We start from the raw sequence: 24,984 nt of genomic DNA, 5'->3' as shown, positions 1-24,984 counted from the left end.
TCTTTTGTTACTTCTGAATTTTGAATCTTAGCTCTTAATGTACATTTCCAGGATATAGAGGAATTTGCCCCTTTTTTCCCTAGTACTTGTATGGTTTCATTATTTTGCATTTAAATCTCTGAGTCGTTGGGAATTTACCCTTGTCTACGCATGAGGGACAGATCCAACTTTAGTTTATTTCATACTGCTATCCAGTTACTGGAACACCATTTGTTTAAATCTACCTTTTCTGTACTGATTTTAAGTGCCAACCTTATCATACATTAGTTTTTCTTTTTTCAGTTTTCATACTTTAGATTTATAAAGGTAATTAGATGTATTTCTGTATTCTCTATTCTATTCTACTCATTTATCTATTCATATCCCAATACCACACTTTTTTTATTATAGAGATTTTAAGTAGGTGTTAATATCTGGTAGGACTAACACCACCTCCATTACTCTTATTTTGCAGGGTTTTCCTGGCTATTTTTGCATGTTTGTTCTTCTAAGTAGACTTTGTAATCCAATTTTCTAGTTAAAAAAAGGAAAAGAAGAAAAAAAACCCAAAACAGAAAAGCAAAAGCAAATATCTGATAGTATTTTTACTTTTCCAGAAGTTCAATGTGCAATATTTTCATTGCTGCTCCTTTCTAAGTATTTTTAAATTTATTTTTTGACCCAAGGGTCACTTAAAAGTGTATTTTAAATTTTAATTTATGTGAGATTTTTTTTTCAAAATTTTGGTAAAAATTAACTTCTAACTTTATTGCATAGCGGTTGGAAAATATATTCACATGCTGTGAAATCTTTAAAATTTGTCGAGACCTACTTTATGTTCTAGTGAAATGGTTCTGCATCCTGGATGTACGTGAGAATCACCTGAGGAAGTTTTCAGACCTGAAATGCCTGAAACCTGCTCCAGACCCGGTAAGTCGGTATCACTGAGGGGAGAGCGCAGACACCTGTGTTTTCGAAGAGCCCCTGGTGAGACATTACAGATTTTACCTGGGCAGAGCATACGGTCGGGTTTTGTACATGTTCCCTGTGAGCTGAAATAACTGTACATTCCTCAATTACTGGATTTAAGGCTTCTCTAAATATGCTTTAGAGTTAGTTTTGAAGTTGTGTTGTTCAAATATATCCTTAGTGACTTTTAAAATGCTTGATCTATTAATAAACAAAGAGAAGTATTTTAAAATCAATCTCTCTAGGAGCGTGGAATTACTGATCTCATTTCGTGATAGGATTGCTTGGGCGTGTTCTCTGTCTCTTACCTGTATCATCTTATAGTCTTAAAACCGTGTAAGTTCAGTGGACGGAGGTTAAATATTCTAATTAATTTAGTGTTTATCAAAGGTATTTTAACATGCATGTTTAATTAAGAAGTTCTAATCAATCAAGCTCTGAATTCTCTAGTCACCCCGCCACAGAGGGGGTCGTTTAGTTCTATCTCACTTTTTACCCTCGATTTAGACATTATTGTAATTGTTTCAGGGTGTCAATGTTATTTCTATTTATTCACATGCTTGCCATTTTCCTCACTCGCTTCTTGAATCTCTGTGCTGGATTGCCCGTTTGCCATCAGTAGCATTTCTGTTCCTTTTTATACTCCCCCATGTTATTGCCGTGGCTCAAAGCTCAGGAGCCTCATTTTTAAGAACTCCTTGCTGGGGGGGTTCTGATTTAGATTCCACTGCTGAGGGACACTTGTAGGAAACCTGGCAGTTGAAAGGAAGTCACGGCTCCTGTTTCATCTGGCAGAAGACCAGAGCGTGCCTCCTCAGAGGCGGCAGCCACTTCCTGACCTTCTCCAGACTCGGTCTTCTACTGCGAGCCTCTGCCTGTGGGGTCGAGGGGCAGCTACTTCCTGCACTTTCCTGATTCCTGGGGTGCAATCTCCACCCTTGAAATTTCCCCCTCACCCCTTACAACAATTTTTAAACTATTGCATTGCTTGGACTTAATAACATCTTCTTGAAAATTTACAAGTTCTTTCTCCCAACCAGTCTCTGACTAATGCAGTTTGAGTCTTTCCCTGTCAGATCATTTTTCCTTTCCCTGAAGTATACATTAAAATTTTCCTAAACTCCCTTCATTTTTGCTTAACTGCAAATGTCCATATTTTACTCTCATTTTTGAAGAACAATTTTGCCAGGCATGGAATTCTAGGTTGACTATCACTTTTAGAATCTTGGTAATGCCATTCTGCTGTCTACTGGTTTCCATTGCTACTGTTGAGAGGTCAGATAGCAGTTTACTTCTCCTATTTGCGGTAGTCTGTATTTTCTTTCTGGCTAATTTAAAGATCTTATTTTTGTCTTTTGTACTTTTAAGTTTCACTAGCCTGTATTTAGGATTATTCGTTTTATTTACGCTGATTTGCACTCATTTGGCTTACTGAATCTGGGGGTTGCTGTCTTTCATCAATTTTATTATCTCCTTGAATATTGATTCTCCATCATTCTATTTGTTATCTTCTTCTGGAATTCCGATTATATACATTTTGTCCCTTCCTACACTTTCCTCCATGCTTCTTAATCTCTCTCTTTCATGTTTCCCATCCTTTTTCTCTATAGTGGAAGTCTGGGTGATTGTTTTCAGATTGATCATCCACTTTACTGATTCTTCAACTCTGTTTAATATGATGTCTAGCTCACTGACTTTCTAGTTTTAGAGATTATATGTTTTGTTTCCAGATGTTCTGCTTAGTTTATTTGCAAAAATGCCTTGTCAGTTCTGACAATTTCTTATTCCTTTGTCTTGTTTTCAATCTTCTCTTTTGTTTTTTAAATATACTTAACATACTGGGGCTGGCCCGGTGGCACAGCGGTTAAGTGCGCACATTCTGCTTTAGCAGCCCAGGGTTCACCGGTTCAGATCCTGGGTGCAGACATGGCACCACTTGGCAAGCCATGCTGTGGCAGGCGTCCCACATATAAAGTAGAGTAAGATGGGCATGATGTTAGCTCAGGGCCAGTCTTCCTCAGCAAAAAGAGAAGGATTGGCAGCAGTTAGCACAGGGCTAATCTTCCCTAAAAAACAAAACAAAACAAAATATACCTAACATACGTATATCTGTTTTTGGTCATTTTAGCATCTGCACATGTTGAGTCTGAGTCTGCAGTTTGTTGTTTCCGTTGCCGTGTTGACAGAGATTTATGTCCTCACTGTGTAGTAACTTTTGGTTGTGAGTTTACATTAGTGGGAACTTTATCTATGGGAATACTTTGAGGCCTGGTTTTAAAGTTTGTTTTCTTCCAAATTGTGTTGGTTTTTGGCAGACACCTGTGTTCTCAAACTTAACCATTTTAAATACTTTTTTAGCTTCAATTTTTTTTCAGGATACAGACGTCATAAGAATTCTGGTTCTAGATCTATCTGATATTGGCTTTTGGTTAAGGATTCCTTTCCTTCCCTTCCCTTCCCTTCCCTTTCGTCTCCCTCCTCTGTCTCTCCTAGCCTCTTCGCTTTCCTTTCTTCTTCCTGATTGCAAATTTCTTTCCTTTTTCTCTACTCAGACTCAGGGTGAAGACAAGTATCATTCCCACTGTTTCTCCCTAGGGGATAGTTTCCCTTCCTATGGGTTACCGTTTGCAATCCTAGTTTTATGAAGGAGTCTCCAGTCTGTCCTTGTACCCAGTGTAACCCCAGCTTTTGTTTCACTGATAACACATTTTAACTCAGATCTAGGCCATAAGAATTTGGAATAAATTCTCAAAGCAAACAGCAGTTCTTGAAACTTTCTGTTGATAGAATTTATTTTCTACCAGCTCAGAAATGCATTCAAATGTAGGTTTTATATTTTATCACTGTTTTTAATTACATTCTCCTCAAGGAGAATTTTCCATAAACGTTTAGTCTGCCATATGGGTAGAAATAGAAATTAGCCATCATTATTAAAAATGATTTGCCAGGGGCTGGGCCCTTGGCCGAGTGGTTAAGTTCTCGTGCTCCGCTGCAGGCGGCCCAGTGTTTCGTTGGTTCGAATCCTGGGCGCGGACATGGCACTGCTCATCAAACCACGCTGAGGCAGCATCCCACATGCCACAGCTAGAAGGACCACAACAAAGAAAATATAACTATGTACTGGGGGGCTTTGGGGAGAAAAAGGAAAAAAAAAATCTTAAAAAAAAAATGAATTGCCAATCCATTGTTAAAAGCATCTGCAGTGCCTAATTATAAAAGTATTACTTCTTTTAATTTGGGGCTAGAAGTAATAGTGCATCATTTTTATTATGCATTCCACAAAATTATCACATATGTAGCAGATTTCCCTTTTTTTACAAGCTTATAAATTATTGAAGTATAAATTGTATTTTATTTTCGTAAACTTGATAGCTGACATTCCTTTTCTATTCAACTATCAAGTCACATATGGATTTTTAAGCATCTTTACTGCAGTTATTCTTGCTCTTTCTAGCTACAAAACAATAAACGTCAGTGTTTATGAGTACTGATAGGATTCTGAATTCTCTTCTGCTCTCATTGTTCCTGCTGTGAAATGATTGCCTATTTTAAAAGCACCCAAATAGAGACTGATTGCTGTTATGGAACAAAGAAGAGTATTCATAGAAATAACCTTCGTTCTCAGCATTATGGGTGGCAGCAGTGGTGAAAAGTCATATACCAACTGTGAAAGTCAGTCTCGAGGGCACCCCAGTCATGGGCACTGAACGATTCGCTCACTCGCTTGTTCATCGTTTAACCACTTAACCTATCAGCCATTCAACTCTGCCTCCTTTTCCAGACATAGCTATTTGACATTTCCGGGCAAAACACATCTTCTTTTGCTTGCTATTCATTAGTGTCTATCAAAATATACTTTTTTATATTAAAAAATAAGAATGTGCTGAGATAGAATACCAGAAACAGGCTGTTTTTTCTCAGTAATGGACAAATGGCATCAATGGCACTTTCCGGGGGTGAAGTCCATGTCTTTTGGGAGCTAAATGATTCATCTGACAAGATAATGAATTGGTTGCTTTCTTCAGGGAAGATTTGCAAAGCATTTCTTTTCACTGGATAGACAATTTAGAAAATGTTGTGAAAGGATATAAAAAGAAAGAATAGAGCAAGCAAGCTGGTTTAATACAAATGGATTCCAGTCAGAAATGTGGACGTGTAATACTTGGATATCTTGAAAAAAATCTCCTGGGCTGACATATATTTGAGATAAGTATTGTTACTGTGGCTAGAAAATTAGTTTAGGTTCTATTTAGAATCTTATTGAGGGTTGGATGACAAAAAAAAATTACAGAAGTGACTTTTGTTTTATGAAATTCACATCTTCATAATAATAAAATTTACTCACCTCTTCTTTTCGTGTATATATAAATAGCTAAATGGATGTAATATGTGAATTTGGCTTAAATATATATCCATGCTCTTTTATTCTTACAAAACAATATTGAGACAAGGGAACATTTTATAAACAGGATACCCAACTTTGTAAATCGTTAACGTTAGCATTTCTGTTCTGTGGCAAGATGAAGGTCATTGTTAAGGATGCCCAAGGGTACAGAGACTATATTAAAGAGTTTTGGGTAAGCCTGGGCTGGGTGACGTCCTGGTCAGTTCAGGCTACTATAACAAAGTACTCATGGACTGGGTGGAATATAAACAACAAAAATTTATTTCTCAAGTTCTGGAGGTTAGAAGCCCTAGGGCAGTGTGCCAGCATATTCGGGTTCTGGCGAGAGCCCTCTTCTGGTGTGCAGGCTTCTCGTTGGATCCTCACAGGGTAAAAAGAGGGCAAGAGAGCTCTCCAGGGTCCCTTTTAGGAGGAACTAGTCCCATTCATGAGGGGTCCATGCTCATGAACTAATCGCCTTCCAAAGCCCCAACTCCTAATACCATCACATTGGGGTGTAGGGCTCCCCCATACCAATTTTGAGGACACGCAAACATTCAGCACATTGCAGGTGAGGTGGGAGGACTGTGTGAAACGGTGAGAAGAGACTGCATTTTAGCCTCAGAAAAACCAGGACTCGTACAGTTTCAACTCCCTTCTGTGTGTGATGGAGATGGTGTGATGGCTAATTTTATGTGTTGACTTGACTGGGCCATGGGGTGCCCAGGTATTTGAGTGAACATTACTCTGGGTGTGTCTGTGACGGTGTTTTGGGCGAGATTAACATCTGAATCTGTAGTCTGAGAACCGCACATTGCCCTCCCTGATGTGAGTGGTCCTCATCTAATCAGTTGAAGGCCTGCATAGAATGCCAAGGCTGACCCTCCTGCGATTTAAGAGGGAACTCTTCCTGCCTGGCTGTTTGATCTGGGACATGGTCTTTCCTTGATTTTGGACTTAAACTGAAGCATCAGCTCTTCTTGGGTCTCCAGCCTGCCAGCTTTCAGACTGGAACTATGCCATCAGTTCTCCTCGTTCTGCAGCCACCAGACTCAGACTGGACGTACACCATTGGCTCTCCTGGGGTCTCCAGTTCACCAACTGGAGATCTTGGAACTTCTCAGTCTATAGAATCATGTGAGCCAATTTATTATAATAAATCTCTTTATGTGTGTATATATATGTATAGATATATATACACACAAACACACACAATCTTTCTCCAAATTCAAAAACTTGAGGTGAGAATCAGTCACTCATACAGTATCTATATTTAGTGCCTGCAGTCAATCAAATCCTTCATGTTTTCCGAGGAGAAAGAGCTTTTAAAACCTGACCTTGCCTGAGGTTAAAGTAGTTGATTTTTAATAACTGCAAACACCAAAATGACCTTTACTCATTGAGAGCATTGCAAAGTAACACTCTCAGTAGGAAGTTATTTTATCTTTGATACTTTCTGGTGATGTATAAAAACTCTGTGCTCTGGGATTCTAGATGTGGTACTACCGAGGCCCACGAAATCAGAACAGGAAGGCTTGGTGAGTCCCACGTGGTACTGGAACATTCGGATTCCCAGTAATATTAGTTAAAAGTGACACTAGACTTCCAGTGGCCCTTTTAAGTTCCTCCGTCAATGCAGCTGGTTCTCACTCAATCCTGAAGAAAAGTGTGACCAGCCGTCTCAAAACAAAGCAAGAGCTTTAAGCCAACTTGGATCAACTAGCTTGTCAATAGTTCTCAAGCCATTTTGCTGCCTGTATGGCAGAAAGAATAATTAATTATTTCGGAAAATAATCAATTCCCGAGTACAAGAGACTGAACTAGGACTGGTGTGACTGGAGCAGAGAGATGGGAAGGTAGGGGAGGGTTGTGTGTTGGGAGAGGACAGAGTAAAACTAGGTGGGAGAGACCCGGCACGGCGTTATAGCTCACACCAAGGAGTTTGTGTCTTTGAGATATGCTGATTGATACATTTTTGGGATAACTGAAAGGTGTCCAATTTCATATTTCGGAAGAATAAAAGTCCTATACTAGGAGTGGATATGAGTTGAGAGGAATACATCCGTAAGAATGTGAGTTATGGCTTCCCTGTCAGCCCTTTAAAGACCCACCTTTCACCACTGGTTATTACAAGAAATTAAATATACTAAAATAAGTGCTAGAAAGAGAGATTAGTTGAGAAGATTAAGCTGTTGACCGCAGGTGAGTGTGTTGGTGGGAGGGAGGAAAGTTCTGCTCAGGAATTGCAGTCTTCCGCAGTCTAATCTTGGCTGAGCTGACCCTATTACCATAGGCGGGCTAATTAACCTCTTTGTGCCTTGGCTGCTTATCTGCAGAGTGAAGATAACAATGACCCACTACGACTGCAAATCATTCTGCAAACACCAACACTTATAGAAACGGTATAAATATTTACGTACCCCAGTTGTAAGAGTCTGGTCTTTACCTAACAGTTTAAACCTCTCCTCTGCCTAAATAATATGTCAGGTTTAATTTTCGTCATACAGCATTTTTTGTGTGTGTGATAGAGTGAGTTTTTATTTTCGTATACAGCCAGATTCGTGCTTATTGAAAACGAGCTCTCTCTTTCTGATGCCTGTTGTTCGGTCTACAATACTCTGGGTCCTAGATTATGATGGTAACTTCTACCAGCACCATGTGGTTTAACACAGCAGAGAGCTGTTGAGAGAGCTCGTGGATGGGGCTCGGGGGGAGGAATAAGTACTTTTAAATTCTTTTTAAATGACAACTCTTCTTGCCTGTTAAATAAGAAGAGTACGCTCTTATTGTTTCATAAGTCTATTGCAATTGTATTAACTATAGTTAAGCAATTCAAAGTGGGTCAGCAGGCACATAGTAACATGCCAAGAAGTGGCAAAATGAACAGTCTCCTAATTGGGTTTTATTGTGGATTCACTGATTCACATTGAAATTGCCATCTCTTTTGTGATATTTCCAATAATTTTGTGGGAAGTATTTATAAAACTGCATTCTTTCAGTGGCATAAAGATTACCCATTTCCATAATTATTCTTGGTTATCATGCCACACTTTCTTTAGCAGATGAAAGGAAGTAGTAATCAATCTTCTGGAAAAATAAAATATTTACAGAATTGGAAGAGCTATTTCGTTGTGAACTCGGAGAAGAATCATGCATTCTCTTCAATTCTTTCTTTTCAAAATTCATGCCTAGTAAGTATGTAAGCTGTTTCCACGATGATATTAATGACTCAGACATGTGACTGCAATGTTTTTGTTGGTGTGATTTGGCCTTTAGCCAAATGGCTGCCTAAAGACCCTGGTTAGTGGCCATGACTGGCTGCTAAGGGACAATGAACTGGACAGAAACACCCTTTCATTCCAGCCCAGTTCCCTCGTGTTACGTGACTACGGTAACGCTCCCTTATCCGCATGTCACATGTGCCCAGATCCCCAGTGGATACCTGAAAACGTGGATAATACCAAACCCTAGATACACTGTGTCTTTTCCTATACATAAGTATTAGAAGTATGACAGCAAAACTGGCACACATTTCTTTCTCCTTCTTACAATTTCATGGATAGATTTGTTCTTACCGTGGATCTTAGCAACCTTAACATACGATTTTTCTTCTTTCCCTATTAAGTTGAGAACTTTCACCTTTTCACTCAAAGGGAGCGATCTCTGGCTTCTCTTTAGCATATCTGAATTGCCAACATCACTACTCTTGCGCTTTGGGGCCATTATTAAGTAAAATGAGGGGTACTTGAACACAAGCACTGCAATACTGTGAAAATCAATCCGATTGTCAAGACAGCTACCAAGCGGCTAAGGGGTAAGGGCTAAGGGGTAAGCAGGTAGCGTACCCAGCCTGGACAGGCTGGACAGAGGGATGATTTGTATCCCCAGCTGGACGGAGCAGGACATCATGGGGTTTCTTCATGCTACTCAGAATGGTCCACAACTTAAAACTTATGAATTGTTTATTTCTGGAATTTTCCATGTAATATTTTCAGACCACAGTTGACTAGGGTAACTAAAACTCTGGAAGGTGAAACCACGGATAAGGAGCAACTACTGTGTGTCCTGCCCTTTGCTCAGCTAACGTGGGGAACAGCTGTTTGAACTTTTCAGTGCGGGCCGAGTAGTATCTCTAACGTGTTATGTGTTTGACTGAATTCTCACCTGACCAGGCCTTCTTTCTCAGTCCCCATTTCCTGCTGCTCTGGCATCGTTCTGGTTGATTCCTCAAGATTTTTAGGGTCAGAGTTTGTGGGCAGATCTCTGAGGGAGTTTTTCTCAGAGCTTGTATCTATGGAAAGGAAACAACATACAGATAGAAGAATATACACCACTCTTGATACAGCCGTATGGGACAACATAAGCTACAGAGATGCTATTTGTTTTTCTGGAATGGTTTTCTCAGGATGGCCTCCCCTAGGATTCCTGCTAAACCAATTAGGACCTGATGCCGGAGGAGTTATCCTGGAGACACCTTCCAACTAATGAAAAATATACTTAAGTTGGTATATTATGTAGTAAAAGTCTACATGGTATATTTCTTTTTGATATTAGAAAGCTGAGATTAATAAGGAGTCATCATCCAAAAGGCATTTTTGGTTCTGCTCAAGTACTCATAATTTATGGCTGAAATTGATGTATCATAAAATTCAGAAAAATAAAATGGGCAGAAGTATGTCATTGACATTTTAGAATTTTGCATTCTAATTTTTTAATGAAAAGTGTTTGTTTTTGGTTTGATCATCTTTAGCTATGGCATCTTTTTTGAAGAAGCAATAAAAATTCACATGAATTAGCTTCATTTTCAGTCCCAAAATGAAATTTTGCCCTTCAAGGCTAAAATACAATTTCCAATTAATATAGTTTAAATTGTAATTTACTCAGAGAATAATCAATTCTCAGGTAAATATTTGGATTATAGAGAAGATTTTAATGAAAGTAAATTACTTAATATAAAAAGAAAATATAGAAAGAGCAATGAAATACAATGAACACAATTTAATAGTAATCCATTATCCATAGTTTCTAATCTATTTTTAATTGGATGTACTGTGCATAGAAAATTGAAATCAAAGCCAAAATCATAACTTTTATTTTATTGTAATACATTATAATTTTAAACACTTAAGGCACCTCAGTATTGAAAATCTGGATTTGCAAAAATAATAAACCAGGGGATGATCACTTACTTTACAAAAGTTTTCACCATACAAGTCCTTTAATATGAAAATTTCTATGATCCATCTAAAATCTTTCAGTGTACAAAGCTTTTCAAGAACATGTTTCAGGAATAAACGGAATCATAAAGTTGAGTCACTACTTACAGTTTTTGAAAATTTATGAATAAGAAAGCTTAACCCCCTGGATTTCCCAAGACTATTTTCTTCATGTGCATCTCCTATCTACCTTTATTTTGGAATTGATAGCAATTTTGGCTAGAAGGTAGGAAACACGGTAATATGCATCTTTTTGTTATGTGTAAGTGACTCGCCCCACCCCAAAATTCTCAAATTTACTTGAGACACAAAGAAGTTTCACGGTAATCATGTCCTTGAAATCTGTTGGAAGGACCATATCGCAGGTGAAACTTTGCCATGTGTGTGAAATCTGATGAGAGCGGTAGGATAGGTCCTTTGTATACAAGCACATGTGGTACACTGGTGGGTTTATCAGTATCCAACAGATTTCAGAGTAAAAAAATAGCACTTTCAATATGTCATTTTATACCAAGAGGCTTTTGATAGAACTAAGAGAGAAGGATCTATTTTCCCTATCTGTTTGGGTCAAACCATTTTTTCTCATTTCTCTTTATCCAACCAAAAAAATTAATAATTTTTCAGATCTCTGACATTGTGCCAAGTCTTGCCTAAGAAATTGATAGCCGGGTCCTTTTCTTGTATCCACAAACACTGGGGCAGTTACTGTGAGGTGTTTTAAAGCAGTGTTCTCAATCTCTAGCCATGGATGGCCAGTGCCTTCAACGACTGGAGCCCTTGAGACTGTGTGTTGTCTATGCACATTTTCCGTGGAGAGAACCTAGGGTTAACATGAGCTCATCAAATGAGTCTGGACTGAAAGAAGAGCTAGGAACCATTTTCTGCACGTGTATTTTTCCAGGAACACCTGCCCTCAAAAGAAAATTAGGATTGAAATAGAGCATGAAATATGAGGGAAAGAGTCAGAAAAACCCCTCCTGAATATAAAACAAGTGGAATCTGCCAAACAGAATATTTCTCAAGAGGCTCGTATCGACTATTTCTGATAAAGGCACGTGAGTATAACTTGTGTCATACACTCCTAGCGCTCACTCAAGCCCCAGCATGCATATCCCATTTGCAAGACCTCCTTTCTGCTAGTACCAATTTCTTGACCGACCGTTCCTCAATAGTTCTTTCTTTCCATTCTAATAAGGATTTTTTTTATCATCATAACATTTCGATTAAACTAAGTAGATCCTTGCACCTTACCAAGTCTTCTCTAGACATTACCGAGCCCTTCTAAAATGACGCCACCTCTATTATGACAAGACGGGGCTATTCAGAAATTAATTACAGCCTAATTTGCTTGTGGATAAGCATTTTAATTACAAAATAAATCCTAATCAGAGCTTATTGATGAAGATGAGAAACCAGTTATTGCCTGTTCTTGGATTCAAAGCAGAACAACAACTTAAAAAATACCCACGAGGACTTCAAACAAAAGGATCCCCATCAACTGTCGTCAGCGGGGTGTTTTTTCATCCGTGTAGCATGTTATTTGTTTGTGGGAACAGATGGTCAGATTGTTTGCATCATCCTGAACATGAAAGAGACATCTAAAATGCACGGCCAGTCTTCCTCTGGCATCTGAGTCAAGTTTTGTCAACTGCACATTGTACTTCTTCCCAGCTTCACACATGGGCAGCAGGATTCCCTCTTTTGTGGCTGCCCAAATGAAGAGTGTGAGGGTTTCTGCCAACCGTGCTTTTTACCTGTTGTATAGCAATTGCCAGCTCTTATCAGTGCCCTGGGTCCAATTCTGCCCTGGAACATGTGCCCACGGCAGGTAGTAAAATCTGGAACCAGAGTGTTCTCATGTGGTTGCTTTTATCGACCGTGCAAGAGCAAGTACTGAGTTTTCCCTCCACACACGTGCTGAGTCTCTTTTCAGCCTGGCAGCATCTCACTCTGCGCCTCTGTAACACACTTCCAAACCGCGCGGCCCCCTCGTCCCAGCGTGTCGTGGAGAACTTCACAGGGGTGGAATGCCTGCTTTCCTCTTCAAGTGAGGAAATAGGTGATGCAGGAAGCCATTAACTTCCCACATTTTATCAGTGGCACTAAATAATTGCTTGAAAAGGAGGGATTCAAAGAAAGAACCTAATTTGAGAGCAAGGTTGTGAATAAGAAGGCATTGATTCAATTGGCCTTTTTTGGATGGATATAAAAAGGAGAAGATTTGAAAATGCTCTCATTGGTTGGAATGTTTGGTGCAGGCGATGATATCACTTGGTTGAATTTCTAACTCTTAAAACACCAAATGCATTGTGGGCTCTGTCGCAAAAACAAATCTCCCATCTCCTTTTATTAGTCACCAACAATACCTGAGTAACTAGATATTCGATGAATTTATAAAGACTAAGTCTGAGTACTTTGATTAAATGCACAAATGATACTATTATTTTATCTGAATGAATGAACATTTGGAGGTAAATCAATGAATAACACAGTTTTAAGAAGTGTATGATTAATGATTATTTTCTGGCACATTGAGATTGTATTTTTGACTCAGCTTGTGGTTAATTTTGCAGTTGCTAGAATATGTGATGTTCTTAGAATAACTTTAATTATAACACTTTGATGACTCTTGAAAGTTTTTTATATCTTTATAGATTGTCAAACGACATGGAAGAAGTTGACAAACATCATAGCAGTGCATATAAAACGGAATCTGAAAGAGCTCCCTGAAATGCCACAGAATAGAGAAATGAAGTCCTTTATGTTAAGAAGTCCTCATGCAATCTGTAAAAACTCCAGAGGAGAAGGAGTCAGAGTGGGTGAGCGTTCTGGAAACCATCCCAATGAGGAGTGGTGGAGGAACTTGGGTTCTTTAGCCACAATATTGAAGACTAACTAATGGCCTAGCAGTTCTTTCAAATTCTTTGAAGGCTGTTACATAGAAAAGAAAGTAGACCTACTTCCTTTGTTCCACAAGGCAGAAGAAGGATCCCTTGGTGGAATTTGCAAAATGAACAAATAAAACCCCCAACATTCTCCCAACTAAACTTGTCTGAGAGGGAGACGCATGGCTTCATGAGGGAGTGAGAGCCCCATTGCTGGAGGTATACAGGCTGGAGCCTGTGCTAAGGGAGGTAGGATGGGGTCCTTTCATCAGATCAGAGGTTGGAGGTCCTTAATGTGCAATAAAGTCCTAAAAGGATTTTTGTATTTAGCCAGACTTTTTTCCTTTGGGATGCCTCATCACAAGTAAAGAAATGAACAGATGAACAAACATAAAAGAATACAGACCCATCTAGGGTGGCCTTGGTACTGTGTCAGTGTTGAGGAATCCTGTCCTCTCTCAATGTCATGCTTGGTTTCAGGGACTTTTTATGGGGATTAATTCATCTAGAAAATACATTTTATGTAGGAATTAAGGGATGTGCTGAGTTACGGTGCTGGGCACCCAATAGAGAGCCCTAATCCTTACATCCCTGGTTCTTTGGGTGACTCTGAGTAAGTCGCTTTTCTATAACAGTTTCCTCATCCATAAAATGAGAAATACTTTTGTCATGGGGATTTCTGCGAGGATTAGATAAAGACTCCATTTGAGAAAAATGCAATATAAACACAAAGTGTTCCACCAGCCAGACTGCGGTAAATTATCTATTTTTTGAAAAAAAGATTTATCAACTCTTTCAGGTCTGTACAGCATTGATGTATGTGGAGCGTGCACGAGCTTCTGTTTACTTAAGAGGGTTCCCGGGATCAGGAAAGCAGAATGCAATTCCCCACAAATCACCTACAACCTTTAGCAGAAAGACGCCTGAAAAGATAGAGTTTGATTTAATTGAATTATGCAAATATATTTAAATCATGCACACTACAAAAAAATATGGCATTTTATCAAAAACAAAACAAAACACCCCACCCTATCCACATTGGTTACAGTCTCTTAAGATTTTGGTTTAAAAAACAGGTGGAAACTGAGGAATTTTATCAACCAAAGTCTGGTCTTCCACTTGATACTTAAAACAGAGTAGGGTTTGTATGCCTCACTTCTTCCTTCAGGTGGTACAGCTCTCCCCACCTCTCTGTCTTCAGCGAGGCAGCACTCTACTGTGTCATAGGCAGGAATGGTTACTGACTGTGTGCCCAGCTGGGCACCTGACCTGAAGAGGGTGGCGGGTCCTCAGCTGGCTAGTGACCTGGCCGTGGCATGAAGGGCTCTGCTCAATGGGAACAATGCTTGTTATCTAGGACAGTCAAGCTGCTCTATCTGGAATTGGGACTGGGAAATAGAGGAATAGTAGAAACAGGGAGAAACACAGCAGACATGAGAAATGGCGGCCATGTTGACTGTGAGGGAGAGGCAGAGAAGGTAATTAGCTCCTAGGGCGGCCTCGGTCCCCTGCCTGGTTGTTCAATTCCCGCTAGCCACGGGTTTTCTTCCGATGAGCCCTGGCCACTGGAGGGACGCTGATTATGTCTCTGTCCCTTGCCAAACCAGCCTGGTTAGGAATTTTCTTCATCATTTCAAACTATACAGCACATCATACTTATCTTTTTTCTAGAGTAGGTTTTCAGAAATTTTACGTGCCCAAGTTTATTAATTTCTCACTTCTTTTGTTCATCAGCACATCGGGCATAATTTTGAATTAATGTTGTTAAGTTCTGTAACTCTCTTTACAATACAAGACTATTTTTTTTTGGATGAAGAAGAGAAATCTGCATGATTGGTTTTGATAGCAAGTTTCATTCATGTTTTGTTTGTTTGTTTTTTTCTGTGTTCCCACCGTAACCCTTGACTTATGAACAGGACTGACAGAGAGAGTGGACTATTTGACTAAAATTAGCCCTACTGGTACCTCCCCTGCATGCTAATCAAATGGGTTGATCTTATACAGGGAAGTCTTTACTGATTCTTGTAAACTAAATTTCAGAAGACAGTCTGGCTATTTTCCTACCGATTTAGGACAAGTTAAATTGTATAAATTAATTGTTACTGCCAAGAACTGAAGAGTGGTTGCCTGTTTCAACAAGCTAGGATTTGACCCCTGTTTTTCTGCATATTTTTTCAAAAATTAACATACTTTATTTTTTAGAGCAGTTTTAGCTCTAAAGCAGTCTTTCTCTTTCTGGGTTTCTGTCCAAACTAAGAGTTGGCTGAGGCCAGGCTGGGCCAGTTTGGGTAGATGGTGAGGGGCTGGCCGGGCCTGGGAGGCCCCTGCAGACTTGGAACTGTGCTGGACCTGGAACCCAGAGGTCTTGGCTGTGGCGAGCTGTTTGCACAGGAGGCCCATGGGGGATCCGGCACTTGTCGTCTGCATTTCAATGCAAAGTCTGCGATGGAGATCATGTGTGACGAGGAGTGACGGTAAGAGGATAACTGAAAACACGGTCGGATGCAGACCTTGTGTGAGGCTGTCAATGTTCGTAGGTAGGAACAACATTGAGTACCTACCACATGGATGGTAGAGGTCACCAAATGGTAGTTTGGGCTAAATTTGACAAGAATTTGGCTTTCCTTTCAGTGATGTAAAAAAGGAAATATTTACACATTAAAAATATCAACGTTTAAAAATTGGGAGATTGCACATTAAAATTTGCATTTTCATTCTCTGTAGACGGAAAATGGGACATCTGACAGCACTTGACCCCCACCCCCACATGGCAGTGACTGGCTGGAGCTGAGCAGCCTCTGGCCTCTTTAGACAGGGCGTACATGACCCTCTTTTATCCATCTGACTTCTGTCTACATTGGAATTTACAAACCTCGATGCCAAATGCTTTACACATATTAATTAATTTAATTTGGACCCACAACCAAGAGATGACAGTAATATCCTTGTTTTATACATGAGCAAACTGAGACTCAGAGATGCTGAATATCTTGATTAAGGTTACACAAAGCTAGTAAGTGGTAGAGTTATAGTTTGAATTCAGGGCCGTGAAACTCTAAAACAAATGTCCTTTCTAGTATAATATAATGGCTTTACTATGAATTTACGTGATTATTTGGGCTAAAACTCAATTTCATTTTTTTACTGTTACTTTTTAAAGTATAGAGTATTTTATTTTATTTTATTAAAAACATTTTTTTTATTGCAGTAACATTGGATTATAACATTATACAGCTTTCAGATGTATATCATGATATATTTCAATTTCTGTGTAGATTACATCATGTTCACCACCCAAAAACTATTTATAATCCATCACCACACATGTGCCTAATCACCCCTTTCACCCTCCCCCCTCCCCCTTCCCCTCTGGTAACCACTAATCCAGTCTCTGTTGCTGTGTGTTTGTTTGTCGTTGTTTTATCTACTACTTATGAGTGAGATCATATGGTATTTGACTTTCTCCCTCTGATTTATTTCACTCAGCATAATACCCTCATGGTCCATTCATGTTGTCACAAATAGCTAGATTTCATCATTTCTTATGGCTGAGTAGTATTCCGTTGTGTATATATACCATATCTTCTTTATTCATTCGTCCCTTGATGGGCACATAGGTTGCTTTCAAGTCTTGCCTATTGTGAATAATGCTGCAGTGAACATAGGGGTGCATGCATCTTTATGCATTTGTGTTTTCAAGTTCTTTGGATAAATACCCAGCAGCGGAATAACTGGATCATATGGTAGATCTATTCTTAGTTTTCTGAGGATACTCCATAAAGTATAGAGTATTTTAAAGCCATAAATATTAGCTTTCTATTCTGTAATTTGTTACCACAAATTTAATGGCTTAGAGCAACACAGGTTTGTTGTCTCACGGTTCTGTAAGTCAGAAGTATAAGATAGGTCCGAAGGGCTGCATTCCTTGTGGAAAGGTTCCTTGTCTTTTTCAGCTTGCAGAGGCAGCCTGCTTGCCTTGGTTTGTGGTCGTTTCCTCCATCTTCAGAGTGAGTCAATTTAACATCTGCTTCCATTGTCCCATCTCCTTCTCCTGCCTTTCCCCTTCTTGTCTTCCTCTTATAAGGATACTTTGATTACACTGAGGCCCCCTGGAGAGTCCAAAATAATCTTCCCATTTCAAAATCCTTAACTTAATAACTCCAGCAGTTTCTTTCCACATAAAGTAACAACTTCATAGGTTTTGGGGATTAGGGTGCAGACATTGTTGAGGGGCCGTTATTCAGCCTACCACACCAATCTAGCTATGGGCACCTAACTTTGATCTATTTCCACACAAATAGAGTCACCTTACAGCATCACAAAACACTGGGTAAGCAATTTACGTATCCTCTACTGGTACCAAAACATTTGCTTAAAGAAGCATTTAGTGTAATATAAGTGAAGTGAAAGCCCAAGAAGGCTGATTGTAATCAAAAGAGGGCTTTAGTAAGTTATCTTTATGTGAATCCAAAATGTGTTGCATTTTTTTATTTCCGTGGCAGATATAAATTAAACCACGCTCTGCGGAAGATCAGAATTCTATAATCAGAAATCAGCATCTGCAGATATTGTGACATTGCACCTGCATGTTTTGAAGTGAAGAACACAAAAATACCAAGCACATATAAGAGGCTATCTTTAAACACTAATAATTTTTGCTTTTTCAAAACAAAATATCATAAATATATAACTGTTATTCCTATTAAAGTCTTTGAAAGCATGCTAAGTTTGCAGATTTAAATTAAACTACTCTTTCCTTGCCACTCAAATAGCTCTTCTCTTAAGTGGTGGCTCCACAAAACAGTTTTTATTACCAGCTATGAAAAATTAAGCTTACAAATACACTTTGAAAAAAAGTAAAATAAGGATTAGAATAAACTTGTCATCCCAAAGATGTGAGCTTTAGTTTCATACCATAAGGTTGTATTTTTATGTGAGAACTGTAGATTTGAAACCATCATGATTATAAAATAAGTTATAGTAAGACAGAATTGTAGTCTGAATTATTTTGATAATTCTGTGGGTTTTTTTTTTTTTTTGTGGCTTCCCTTGTGTAGATCTGGTTTCTACTGTAGAGTTTCTCTCTTCCTCATGACCTCCATTATTGAACCGCATTTCGCTGTCTGCAATGAAAATTCTTATGTGATCTACAGAAGGGCCTTCTTCTCCTTTTGAAAAAATTTGTAGATTGACTAATGTTCTTCAATTGTTGATAACACATGTCAAGAACACATTTCTAACTATATCCTCTTGGTGTTTGAGTCTTACTGTTTGTGGGAGTTTTCTGTGTGAACTTTTATCAGCAATGGAGCCTTGTGATTATTAAGTGTTTTCTTTGTTCAGTGACACATCTTACTAAATATTTTAAATCAGATAATCTAACAATCGAGTAACTAAGCTTTAGTCATCAGTTAGCAGGGAAGATTAAATTGTATTCATGTTTAAAAACTTATTGCAGAACATTTAGCCGTTTTTTTCTTCCTCCTCAGGTAAGCAAATGCTGACCGTTTGGGAGATGCTGTTTTGCTATCTTGGGTGAGGTGAAAATGCAGAAGAAAGATAGCGTTAAAAACAGCTGGTCTGTACAGGAACAAGCGTATTCTCTACACGCTAATCTGAGTAACAAAGATCCAGAATTGTTCTTCAATATAAGCAAGTAAATAAATAAATAAAGCCAAGAAAGCTAAAGTGAATTTTCTCCTCTCCTTTTTTTTTTTCATTATATTATTGAAAGTGAGTAGAGAGGAGAGCGTAAAAAATAGAAATATAAATTAACTTAGGAAAAAACTGATATCTTTATAATGTTATCCTCCCACTTGGGAACATTTTATTTTCCTCCAGTTATTCAAGTTTATTATGCATCTTTGCATTAAATTCAGTTATTTTCTTCACATAGGTCCTTTGCTTTTCTCTCAAATAGGAGCAGTCAAGTATAATGAGAATGGGGCTGTTTCTTCAGCTTTTGATTGTGAGGAAATTCTTTGCCAGGAATTTGTTTACTTACAATCTTTCTTGTGATTTGCTTCTTTATTTACAATCTTGCTTGTAATTTTATTTTTTTTTTAAGATTAGCACCTGAGCTAACATCTGTTGCCAATCTTCCTTTTTTTTCCCTTCTTCTTCTTCTCCCCAAAGCAGCCCCAGTACATAGTTGTACATTCTAGTTGTGAGTGCCTCTGGTAGTGTGTAATTTTCATATATTTCTTATTTTTCTGCCTTAGAAATTTTAGCTAGTAAAAACTCAGTTGTGCCTCAGTTTAAAAGATCTGAACAGACATTTCTCCAAAGAAGATAAACAGATGGCCAAGAGGCACACGAAAAGGTGTTCAACACCGTTAACTATCAGGGAAATGCAAATCAAAGCTACAATGAGATATCACCTCACTTTCTGTCAGAATGGCTATAATTAACAAGACAGGAAACAACAGGTGTTGGAGAAGATGTGGAGAGAAGGGAACCCTCGTACACTGCTGGTGGGAGTGCAAACTGGTGCAGCCACTATGGAAAACAATATGGAGATTCCTCAAAAAATTAAAAATAGATCTACCATATGATCCAGTTATTCCACTGCTGGGTATTTATCCAAAGAACTTGAAAACACAAATGCCTAAAGATACATGCACCCCCATGTTCATTGTGGCCTTATACACAATAGGCAAGACTTGGAAGCAACCTATGTGCTCATCAAGGGATGAATGGATGAAGAAGATGTGGTATTTACACACGAAGGGCTACTACTCAGCCATAAGAAATGATGAAATCTAGCCATTTGTGACAACATGGATGGAGCTTGAGGATATTATCCTGAGTGAAATAAATCAGAAGGAGAAATCAAATACCGTGTGATCTCACTCATAAGTAAAAGATAAAAACAACAGCAAACAAACACATAGCAACAGAGATTGGACTGTTGGTTACCAGAGGGGAAGGAGGAGGGAGGAGGGTGAAAGGAGTGATTAGGCTCTTATGTGTGGTGATGGATAGTAATTAGTCTTTAGGTGGTGAACATGATGTAGTCTACACAGAAATGAAAATATATACAATGTACACCTGAAATTTATATAATGTTATAAACCAATGTTACTGCTATAAAAAAATAAAGCTATTAAAAATCATCATACAAAGATTTTGTCTAATAGATGAAAATTGAAAACATTTACTCTAGTTTTCTAACAATGACTTTTTGTTTTCATTATTTAACAATAGCACATTCTGTTCTGGTGAATCATCTATCATTTTTGTATTTTCTTGGTTATGATGTAGTGTTCATACTGTGAAGGAATAGGAGAGAAGGCCTGGAAAGAGGGTCAGGGAATAGATTGCACTAGGTCCTACAAAGTCAGGTGAAATAATTCAAATTTTGTCATGCCGGCAATATGGAGTCATTTACGGTTCTTGAACAGAGACATGAGATCAAAACGGGGGTTAATGGAAGGTAATCTGCCAACAGTGTTTGGGCTGGATGAAAAGGGGAGAGATTGGGTGAAATAGAGTCCTCCCCGGAAGAGACCACTTAGAGAGCCCAGGAGCTGCACAGGCATGAGTTACTGATAAAGGCCTGCACCAGGATAGTATTGGAGGGAGTAGAAAGGAATGAAGTGGGTGTGAGGGCCATTATGAAAAGAGAGTTGGTGATTAGTTTACAGGACAACCTAGATAGAGGAATAAAACATGAATAAAATTTTGAGATTGAGAGACTGAAAGAATGACAGGACCAGGAATAGAAATAGACCAGAGAGGGAGTTTATTCGAAGGGGAGGATAGGGAATTCAGTTTCAGACATGCTTTCTTTGGATAGTAGCAGAACATACAGGTGTATATGTCCAAGGGTCACTTGGAAAATACTGGACAGGGTCTTAAAAATGGAACTGGTCTCATATGGATTTGGAACCATCAATGTAGAAACGAGCGTGGTGGCCGTAGGAGTAGATATTTCTAATGGAGAGAGTTTAAAGGAGAGGAGCAGAGGCAAGAGCACAGGACGTTTGAACACCAGTCCACATCTATTTTATTTTCCTGACCCTTATCTGAAATCCCATTGTTCACTATGTGCTCATGTCAACACGGACCTGGCCCACATTGTTCCCCACTGTGTCTCCAGCCCATTGACCAGTGCTTGGCACACGGCAGGTGATAAAACAGCATCTATTGAGTAAGTGATAGAATGAAGAAATAGTGCTTGCAAATATTCAGATCTTCAAATAGTCTCAAGTGTGACCCTAGATAATTTACCTAGTGAAGGACAAGTGTTTTATCAGACAACACATTTCAAAGAAATACGCATTTTACTGTTTAGCTTTTTTGTGAATTTGGGTTCTGACCTTGTATTTTGGGGTGTGACTCTTCAAATGCGACTGGAGGCATCTTGGTTTTTAGAGAGTTCTTTTCATTTTCATTTTCTCCCTTTGAGAAAAAAAATAGAGATTGAACATGATGAATTTACGTAAAAATGAAGCTGAATGTAAAATATAATACAGAGTTTTTCATTCAATTATCAAGCAAGTCTTTAAAATTGATCATTTATGATACACTAAAAATGACAATCCTTGCACATAAATGAATATTCTCGGCTCTACTATCGAATAATCATCCTCTACCTCCACAGCTTGTTGGTCACAGGTACCCTCTCTTTTTGTAGGTGTGGTTGCTGCATCCATCTGGCACAAGTTCCTGTCCATTTTGATCCTGACTTCCCACAGCCCTAGCATTGGTCCTGGCCTAGGTCTTTAGTGGTAGACTATAAAGTGATGGAGAGAAGAAAGCAGTTTAGTGCCTTTACTCACAGCTGTCTTCTTGTCATTTGCCTCTGCCTCATCATATGTCCAAACATCTAAGCTTTCCTTTGAAATGTAGGTAAGTCTCACTGGACACGGCCTGTGTCTGCTGGGAATGTTCCCATGGAGACAGAGTAAAACAAGATATAAGGTTAGAACATAGAAAGATTGGCTCCCAGGCTGCCCACAGTCTCATTGGAGGGGGACAAACACGCAAAAATCTAACTGCGATGAAATGTTATAAGTGATGAGATGTTTGTAGAGGGTAGAGATCATCATGACTGACATCCATATGGCATCCAAAAATTATCCACAAATTATTGGAATGGCATGGGATAGACCCAAGAGTCGCTCTACCTGTGTCTGGTCTAAGTACTTCTCCAGTGTTACTCCAGTCTTACTGTTTCTGAAGGAAAGACAACTCTTTAAGGAGTTTCTGCTTTTTGCCTTCTGTCTAACATCCCTTTATCCTGTGGGTAGAGTATTTGGAAAAGTTGATTCAACTAATATTCCTCCTGTTCTGAAGAAGTAAAGCCTAGCAAGTTAGCTCTCAGGCGCTGAAGTCAGAACAGAGTTCCAATCTGGGCTCTGCAATTTGTCAGTTGTGCGTAGAAGCAAATTATAACAGGACGCAGGGTTCTTGTGATGCTTCAATAAGATAGTGCTTGGAAAGGGGATAGCACCTTGCTTGGCACATAGTAATTGCTGTTAGCTATTCTGCTCTCCAAGAGAATAATATATTAGCTATTTTTATGTGCTCTGTGGGAAAATAATCATGATAGCAAGGGTTAAACATCACCGTGGTGACTTTCCCAGAGAGAAACACAGCAAGGCTAGCTGAAGGGAAGTAACCAGCTCAACATTTGTGATATTCTATGAGTTTTTAAACATATAAACAATGTTTAAAGTGTGGGATTATTTATTTTGACATAAGAATTAGAAAGAAGTCAAGAGCAGCCTCATGAAGCACGTCCTCCACATCTCCTCTGCGAGAAGAGTCTACATCAATCAGAGAAGGCAGGCAGGTTTTTCAGGGCTGTGTTAAGTGATCTTGGAGTTTTCTATACTCTAGGCTCATTTAAAGCTGAATCACCAGACCATGCTGTTCTAGTCTCTGAGGTACACTCCTGCTCATACTTGACATCTTTCATCCAATTCTTTTAGATGGGAAAGTAATTATTACTCTGAAAACCTTATGTAGCTCTTTTAGGTAAATCTAGTGAATAATTCATGAAAATTGTTTTATGGATGGCTGTAAGTGAATATTGATTCTATAATTATTATTTTGGACCTAAACCCATCATAAAAACACAAATTGCTCACAATCATAATCATAGTAATAATTGCCGCTTAAGTTCCTATATGTGCTTTATATACACTGTCTCTAGTTTGTATAACAAGGCTACAAAGCATGAATTATCTTCATTTTACAGACTTAGAACTTATGAAAAGATCTGTTTAGAGGAGAGTTCCTCCACTTTGGCAGTATTGAAATTTTGAACTGGACAATTCTATGTTGTGAAAGGCTGTCCTGTCCATCCTAGGATGTCTAGCAGCATCTCTAGCCTTTACTCTTTAGATGCCAATAGCATCTCTACCCCTGAGCTCTGACAACCAAAAATATCTCCAGACATTGCCAGTTGTCCTGAGTGGCAAACCTGTTCCCTATTAAGAAGTCCTGGTCTAGAGAAATTACTATTAAGATGTAGTTTACTAAGACCAGAATGTTTGACGTTCTTTGCTGAAACTAAATCATATCACCAATTTGATATTAGAGAACTGATTCTATTTTGGATCATGGTAAAAGTGAAAATCAACAATGAGTAGTCTTAGTTGGCTTTCCCAAGTCCTAATATAGTGTTCTAAATATTTCTTATTCTATTTTAAAGCAAATATATGCAGAATATATAAAATAATGGGGATAAACCCAAAGATAGAGAGTACGTGACCTGGAGGGTAGCAAGAAAAACAGTGACGCAGTCTTATATATCACAGTGTTGATTAAAATCCATCGCTAGACAAGAAATGAAGAGAGTCAAGACTGACTCAGGAGGGTGAGGAGCGTACCTGTCCCGTTGATGGCTGAGACTGAGAGCTCGGGTCAGGACCTTCTTTATTCTCATCATTCCCCTCTCTTGGCTTCACCTTGTTGAATTTTATTATCGGTAGTTTAAACATCTTCTCCGAGGTCGTTCTGAGAACTTGTTTTAGGACTGTGTGTCTCCGAGTGGAGAAACGTACTTTGTTTTTCTTTTCATTAGTAGACAAGCCAATTAGTTGTTTAATCAGGATTTTGTGCTGGTTAATTCCTAGAGGCAACTCTCTAGCTAGTCAGGGCTTTGGCTTAAAAGCAGCAAATTACTTCTGCTTGGGTGATTTGAATTCTGTTTATGAACTGTACAGTCAAAATTCTCCTGTGAATAATTTGTAAGTGGGGAATTAAACAAAACTTCATTGTTGATTTAAATTGTTTAAACGTGATCCCATTGCTCATTGATTTATTTTTCTTTCTTTCTAATTATCCACCTACCTATCTCTATCTATCTAATTTTAATCAAAGTAACACATGCAAATCATTAAAAAATAAAATTTGCCTAAGGGCTCATAATATAAAGTCAATGGATCACTTTCCCAAGGTCCCCATCTCTAGTCCATGATGTCACTAATTTTTCCTTTTTCTGTTCTTCTGGTGACTCTTTCTTTCTTCTTTGTTTTATAAGCCATTAGTATTTTATTATTTGACTAGACTAATGGAATTTTAGAAAATATAGTAAAAG

The 24,984-nt window shown here is 38.6% G+C and overlaps 1 protein-coding gene across 1 annotated transcript in view; it reads right to left on the bottom strand.

The window, feature by feature from the left end:
- CNGB3 (cyclic nucleotide gated channel subunit beta 3) overlaps window positions 1-24,385 on the bottom strand; it is a 127,624-nt gene extending 103,239 nt beyond the window's left edge. Inside the window, exons 1-3 of the mRNA XM_023648355.2 lie at window positions 24,275-24,385; window positions 21,755-21,836; window positions 9,497-9,623 (exon numbers count right to left, since the gene is read on the bottom strand). Coding sequence (XP_023504123.2) covers window positions 9,497-9,623; window positions 21,755-21,836; window positions 24,275-24,385 — 320 coding nt within the window. The remainder of the gene's footprint in view (window positions 1-9,496; window positions 9,624-21,754; window positions 21,837-24,274) is intronic.
- Between the last annotated feature and the right edge of the window lie 599 nt (window positions 24,386-24,984).

Source organism: Equus caballus, chromosome 9 (assembly GCF_041296265.1).
Source record: "Equus caballus isolate H_3958 breed thoroughbred chromosome 9, TB-T2T, whole genome shotgun sequence".
In the NCBI taxonomy this organism is placed as follows: Eukaryota; Metazoa; Chordata; class Mammalia; order Perissodactyla; family Equidae; genus Equus; species Equus caballus.
Note: the sequence above shows the minus strand (reverse complement) of the source record. Positions and strands in the feature narration are given on the sequence as shown.